The sequence below is a fragment of the Penaeus chinensis genome, chromosome 5 (genome assembly GCF_019202785.1).
Source record: "Penaeus chinensis breed Huanghai No. 1 chromosome 5, ASM1920278v2, whole genome shotgun sequence".
NCBI lineage: Eukaryota > Metazoa > Arthropoda > Malacostraca > Decapoda > Penaeidae > Penaeus > Penaeus chinensis.
In genome coordinates this window covers 6,019,875-6,027,374 of record NC_061823.1, presented here as the reverse complement: position 1 = coordinate 6,027,374, position 7,500 = coordinate 6,019,875, and the positions used below count along the sequence as shown (strand labels likewise).

The following is a 7,500-nucleotide window of genomic DNA, read 5'->3' as shown; positions in this document are numbered from 1 at the left end:
GTTAACTTTGCTGTAGTTAATTTACAAGATCAATAAAACCCATTGCTTCTAAACAACCTTTAAAACTGCCTTGAAAGGACATAAATATGTACAATCTGCAAGATACTTATGTATATAAAGGAAATTATAGTCCAACCAGGATGTCTATGCACATGCTGGATGAAGCAGTTTAACCAGGATGTCAGCCTTTGGATTATCCGCCCATGACGAGCCAAGACTGCTGAAGTCTATCGATGTTGGAAAAATATACTTTGTCACTTTTGATCCATTCCTTTCACAGAAGGAATTAGAGGCTTGTCAGATTAAGCAGTGTTGATGGATGCCGGTTCTTCATTTGTAATTCTAGTCTCTTACCCATCCGAGGTCTTAATGAGATACTAACATTTTATTTTTCCTTCTCTAATATATGTTTCGATACTTTACGCCAATGCCTTTGCCACTTGTAATGAGCTTTCCAGTTTTCCTGAATGTTGTTGTTTTTTGTTTTTTTTCTGCCAGTGTTAGTTCGGTTGTCATTTTATCCTTTGTTTGTTGTTCACCTCTTATTATCCTCCCCTTCATTCCTTTCTCAACATGCTTTGTAACACTCTCTCTGGTCTCTACCTTTGCTTTCTAATTGAAAGTTTAGACTTTATGGTTTTGGTGTGAAATATTTTATGATAGTGATAATTTGTGTGTTTTATTCTTTGGTTAACAGTTTATGTCATAATGTTTCATAATGTTTGGAGTTTTAAGCTCTCTGATTCTTCCTTAAAAACTTACAAGACTTAGGAAAGACATATAAGAAAGTTAATGTGGCCGCTTTGCATCCACGAACAAACAGCCTGAGGAGTTGTCACTTTATGGTTGTTTTGGTAAAATTTAGCTACTGCTATAAATATTTAAAGAAAATAGAGAAGTTTACAATATATTCATGAGTTCTGTTCACGTGCAGATTGTAGGTATAGGATTGTAAATTCTGTATCTACATTTTTTGATAATTCAGAAAATGTCTGTACATTTAGGGAGATCCTTTTCGTCTGTTTAAATTTGCTATTGTATGTGTTTATTTATTTAAGAATGTTTGCACAGTTGAGCATTTTGTTTGAATTCCAGAAACTGTATTGATCCCAAGGAAACAAACAGGCATTAGATTGTGCGACATTTGCAATATATAAGGCTCTCCTAGAACAACAGAACTATAAACAAAAATGTTTGGCATTTGTTAGATACATTTACATGTAATTTTTAGGCCACTGACCTTGTATTAAAAGCACATGTTTTGAAAGGAACTGGCCTCAAAAGCATAAATAGTTTTAACCTTTCCATTTGTAATTGTGGATTCAGTATCAGTAACGGTAACAAAAGAAAAAAAAATTGTCATATGATGTAGCTATGTATACCAAAGCAATTATTACGTACTAAGGCAGGAGACCATCCATCAGACTCTTAACTAAGGGGTTATAGCTTTTGGGCTTAAAGTAATATCACCTCATAGACACTGATGGCAATATTAAGTTATGTTGTTATAACAAAGAAGAAACTTTCTTATCAGATATTTGATCATTTTCAATTATTATTAATCAGAGGTTTACATATGTTCTGGTCAGCTCAATTTACACATTGACATTTTTCTCTCTATCCTTCTCTCTTTTTTTTCCCCCCCTTTTTGTTAGTTGATCAACCACACGATATATGGATATGCTCATGTTTAAATTGTCGCTCCTAACATGAATTAGAAAATTGTGACATGAACAGATTTTATTTACGAATTAATTCTTACCAACACGCTCTTCTTTGTGGTACGAAGAGAAACTACATTCACCTCAGCTAAAGGACATAGTTTGTGTGTGATGATGCCTTGTGTGTTGATATTAGTTTAAATAATTCATTAGCATCAGTTTAGTTTAAATAATGTAACTAAAGTGACTGCTTAATTTTAAATGTCCCTAAATACAGCGTTTGAATGTCTAAAATTGTCTTTTGAAAATGACGTACTTTAGCCATTTTAATGATTTGAACCATGGTAAAAGCACGTTTTATTTAATTATTAATATTTTTCTTAGAATATATTTAAAAGGATAGACACGAATAATGATGCACCTTTTGAACATCTCAAGCAGTGGTTCTTAAATCTTCTACTTCCATACTTCATCTAGGACTTTGTCCTTCCCTCCATGCCCCCTTGCATCTATGAATAAAATCACCTTCCAGATTTTAAAGAAAATTAAAATATGCTCTTAGTCTTATTGAGTATGATTTAGCAACATTATTATTAATTTTCTCATTATTTGGCTCTGCTCTCATTAATAGAATACCAAATGTAATTTGAAAAATTCTTGTTTTTTCCCAGGGGCTTGGGGCCCCTCCTTGGAAACCACTGACGTCCCCTAGGGGGTGCACCCCCTGATTGAGAACCACTGATCTAAAGTTATACCAGTTTGGATTCTGATATGCAGTATGAATTAACTCAGAAATTATTTTGTTTCACTGATTTTTTGTGAACTGTGTATTATATAAAGAAAAGACAGGTTGAGATGTATGTCATTTTTTATTTCATAATGATAAAGAATTCATGGATTATGTCTTTTTAAAAAATCTGATTATATATGTGTTTTAGAAATATGCATGATATGCTACTGATTACATTAGATACACTCAGCATTTTTCCCCCTTTCCGTAATTCAGAATCAAAAGCAATAACATACATAATTTGTATAATTAAAACCAAGAAGAGGGTGAGGGTTGTCTTAGGGTAAGAAGTCCTGCCTGCCTATAAGCTGGCCTATAGAGTATGGGTAAGTTGTGTTTGGTGTGATGTGCATGGGACCTTTTTCTAACTTTGTTGACTTCGAATATGTAAGCTCTGTACCTGAATCCCATCGTGATTCTCACAGATTTATAATAGGGTTGTATGTTTTATTTCTTTATATCTGTATATCTTTTCAGGATATATTCTCCAGAACAGCATTTACAAGATTTTAAAAGCCTTTAGTATATTTCAATGTAAGGTATGCTAATATTGTCAGTGCAGCACCTCAGGTCTTCACTGATCAGTCTTGATGGTATAGAGGAATAGTGGAAGACACCAGTGAAAGGCCTTGGTTATTTGGAATGTTGTATACTTAATGGAGACAGTACTGATTATACCTATCTGAGAACCATAGTTTCCGGCCTGCATATTATGAAAACTTGTAGTTCCTACTTTATATTTATTTATTTGATTTGTCCATTATAGTTATGATTGTGATAATGTTTTATTGTGTAAATGTTTTTTTTTTTTCTGTAATTAGTAATATAGGTGTGCATTATACCTTTATGATGGTGTTGATACTGACTTAATATTGCTACCATCAACTTCACAAACACAGTAAGGTTCTGTTTTCATACTCACAGCTCCCAGACTGCCTGGGCAGGCCAGACAGTGCATGGTGGTAGTTTATGTAATGTTTTTTCTGTCACTCATAACAATGTATTTTATTAGCATAAAACATGCCACTGTCTTATAGGTTATTATTCTTCATTACAAAGAAAATTATATGTATAAATATAAAAACAAACACATAGTAAAAATGGAATCTAAGAAATTGAAAAAAAAAAATTTAAATTGTACTCCTGAAACAAGTATATATACACAAAATACTGCTAGAAGCAGATATATAAGCTTTCCAACACTATAGTCAGATTCATTAATTTGACCAAAAGTCATTTCATAGTGATAACAATGTATATATGTGGTATTTATTCATTCCCATCATCTGTCTCTCGGCCAATTTTTTTCTGTGACAAGACATTCCTGTGACCCGCCCCTTGGCCAAATTTTTTTAGAGCAAGACTTCCACATCACCTATATCCAATGGGTTAATATGCTTTCAGATAATTGCATGTGAATATTTAAACCCATTGGATAACAAGCAGAATAATGCCCCTAAAATTCATTTTGGTCTTGAAAGATATTTTATTTTAGATATGTTTATAATTTTTGGTAAGTATGCTGCCTGTCCCCCTACCCATTTTTCATCCAGAATTTTACAGACCAACAGTGAGAGGCTTAAAAGATGAGAAAAAGTTTATAGGATTAGCCATGGTAGGCTTAGCCAAGGAGCTTTGCCAGATTGGGGCAGAGTCCAATGGAGGCCTTGGTGTCTAGGAAGGTGGTAGGGTACAGAGACAACTATCTTCTAGATTGATTTTATTTGGTGAGAGAAGTACAAGAGTTAGTCTATGGGAGACTGCCTAAGAAGTAGTGAGGAATTTACCCATAGTCAGTTTGTCTGATGGGAGGCTTAAATTCTGTCTATCTGATGCGTTGCATGCAAGCAATGACTTTTTACAAATCTAAGACAAAGGGAGGAAGGTTTAAGATAACAAGTAATGGAAGACATATAGACTAGATAGGATAATGTCTGGGAACCTGGCAGAGAAGCTTGGCTTAGCTATTGATAAATAATGATAATTCATATTTTCGGGCATTACACAATGAGTGTCTTGTCTCAGCTTGAGTCAATTCAGGACTTGCAAAATTATGATGGTTATATGTTTGTTGATATGAGTGAATTAGCAGTGTTATGTGAAATGACATATAGATATTGTTTACTGGATATAATTAAGAGAGTGGGTGATGAAAGCCCATGGCCATAACTTATACAGTTATGGTGTTACACCTAATTTGCATTAGTTTCAGCATGTTAAGATCCAGGTTGATTTTTGGGTATACAAATACTTTTTGACCCACAAAATGATTGGGCTCCTGAGGCCATCTCACCAGCCAGGAAAAGCCTAACATGAAAAATGATAGTGATTTTGATGGAATTATAATTGTAGTTTTAGTTTTATAAACACATACTGCATAAGCAGTCTCCAGAAAGTTTGATAGTTATTCAGAGCAACAGTGTGTGTGTTAACTGCTGGTGCTAGAGTATCAGAAAATGACATTATCCTGCCCTATCCTGCCCTGAAATGATACTCACTCTATTGTAAAGATTTTATAACCCTCAGGGAACTAGACTCATTCCACTGTCTTATCTTCCCAGAACCAGTTTCATAATTCCAAATACAGAATATAAAAAAAAAAAAAAAAAAAAAAACAGAAGCTAGGTATTTATAGTCATGGAAATGTCATTATAGTTATTATATCATAATCATCATCACCCATGCTAGATTGCAAGAGAGTTTAATATATATTATGAACTTGTAATTTGCATATGATTAAATTTTTCATGTTCATATATATACTTTTCAGAATCGTAAGATATCTGGTTTTCTCTCCTTAGTCTGTGTGTATGGAACATACAAATCAATTTCTTTACTTCTGTTTGGATTTTTTTTCTCTCTTTTTTTTAAGGGTTAAATATTACACCTTTTTCCCACTTTTTGATTATGTAATGGAACACTTTCTCAGACTCACTGGGTGGTCCTCATGCTGCTCAGTGGCCCAGACCAAATCCTTGGAGTAAGTGATTCCCTCCATGGTCAGTCAGGAGAAAATTATAAGGAACTTCTGAATACAATATTTCTGATCTTTCATTTGATTTTCATAACATGATACTACTCTCGTTAAAGGCCTCTACCCCTATTCATGATTAGTCTTATCATGGCAGGAAAACCCGTTATACACAGGATAGGTTTATAGGTTTGTCATTCAGTTTTTATTATGATTGAAAAGTGGGGAGTATTAAAAATAAAAGAGTCAAGTAGCTAAGTGTGGGTCCTTTTATATTTAGACTTTATGATGTACATCTCTATCATCTAATTAACAGTATAACTCAGAACTGTAATTTCATTATATTGCAATGGGGTTGCATCCACATCATTACACTTAAATACTGATAAATATCGCATTGCAGTAGTACTACTCAAATACTGCACAAAGTCCGTGTAAGTTTAAGTGTGTGTTTCATAGTTTCTCTTTCCACTCAGTTAACCTATAGATGCATGAAAAAAATGTATGTGTGAATGTTACATTGATATGATAAAGTGTATTGGAAAAATCAGAAATCATTTTCAAAGACAAGGAATCTGACAGTAGGATCTCCATTTTTATTGCATTTGTGACTAGAAACTTGGTGGTGTTAGCCTAGGTGTGTGTACTATTAGCGCAAAAAAAATCGAGATATAATTGCATCAATGGATTTCAGATTTTTACTGTGTTTTTAACAGTTAATATTTTTTGTTTGTAGATATTGCCAAAAATTAATAATCATATAAAACATTTCCACTCTTTCCCCATGTAGTTGATACATCTGGTGGAGAGGCTATCAAGATGCTGTATATTGGCTTCTCACTGTCAATATCCTGCAATATGACCAACCTGGAGAGCACAACACTTCAGTTAGAGTGGTATGAATAAGGTTTATTACTTTTATGAATCAAGTGAGTGGGTTACATGTGAATTAGTGTTGTGGCAGGCATACTGTCCTTGCATCTGTTGACATTTTTTTATTTTATTTTTATTATTTTCCAGGTTCAAGAATGACATTAAGTTAGAGAGCAACGATCGGATCAAAATCTTCCAGGAGAACTCCTCAATCTACATTGCAGAACCAAGTAGAGATGACGTTGGAGAGTACAAGTGCCAGACAGCCGGGGTCATCGCTGGAGATAATCCTCTCCACAAAATTATTCAAGTTATCTGTGAGTTGATATCTAAATGATGTTAGGGAAAAGTGGAATAACAAGTTGAGTGAAGGAAATTTTCATTTCTGCCAGGTTGTGGTCTACAAGTCAGTCAGCATATAGTCTCGGAGTTATTCTAATGGTAAATGTTTATCTTCCAGTTTTGGAAATCAGAAGGCTGGATAAGTCAATGGTTGTCACAGAAGGAGGGGAGCTCATCATAGAATGTCCAGTTGAGGGTCATCCACCCCCAGGCATTCAGTGGTACAAAGGTATGGTTTCATGATTTTTTCCTTTTGTGTTTTCCTTGAGAGTTTTAAGTTCAGTCAGGGATAATTTACTGCAATTTTCCACCTGCAGAAAATTAATAAAAAAAGTACGTCGTAAGTTTGCTCCAATGCAAATGCAGAATTTACTGCAAAGATTTATCCTCAGGAACATTATGCAACTAGTTTCTTCTTGCTCATTAAATCACAAGATTACTGTTGTTATTTACAAGTGTGGAACTTCAGATATGGCTTATGATTTCAGATTCTGAGCTTATTGCCGATGCCATAAACGGAACTCAGTTGACCCTCCAGCCAAATGACAAGGAAATGCCAAATGGCCTGATGAAAGTGACTGGCGTACAGCTTGAGCACAGGGGGAATTACTCATGCACCATCATCTCCAAGAACCAGAAGTATGAACGCTCAATATTTGTCAGGGTCAAGGGTAAGTATGCAGTTTTTTTGTTTATAGTTTTGCAGATTTCTAATTTGTGATTGCTCTATGTCAGATGTCATTAACTGTCTTCTTTTCTTTTTCTTGTCTCAAGATAATGACATAATACAATTTTCTATTTCTTTTTTTTTCTATTATCAGTATGGCAGAAAATTAATAGCAGTGGAAGTTATTACAAGGCAG

At 34.2% G+C, this 7,500-nt stretch overlaps 1 protein-coding gene across 3 annotated transcripts in view; it reads left to right on the top strand.

The window, feature by feature from the left end:
- LOC125025717 (neuroplastin-like) overlaps nt 1–7,500 on the top strand; it is a 33,120-nt gene that overhangs the window by 17,072 nt on the left and 8,548 nt on the right. For all 3 annotated transcript variants that reach the window (XM_047613870.1, XM_047613869.1, XM_047613868.1), the window contains 4 exons: nt 6,213–6,318; nt 6,443–6,612; nt 6,756–6,866; nt 7,126–7,308. In XM_047613870.1, coding sequence (XP_047469826.1) covers nt 6,213–6,318; nt 6,443–6,612; nt 6,756–6,866; nt 7,126–7,308 — 570 coding nt within the window. The remainder of the gene's footprint in view (nt 1–6,212; nt 6,319–6,442; nt 6,613–6,755; nt 6,867–7,125; nt 7,309–7,500) is intronic.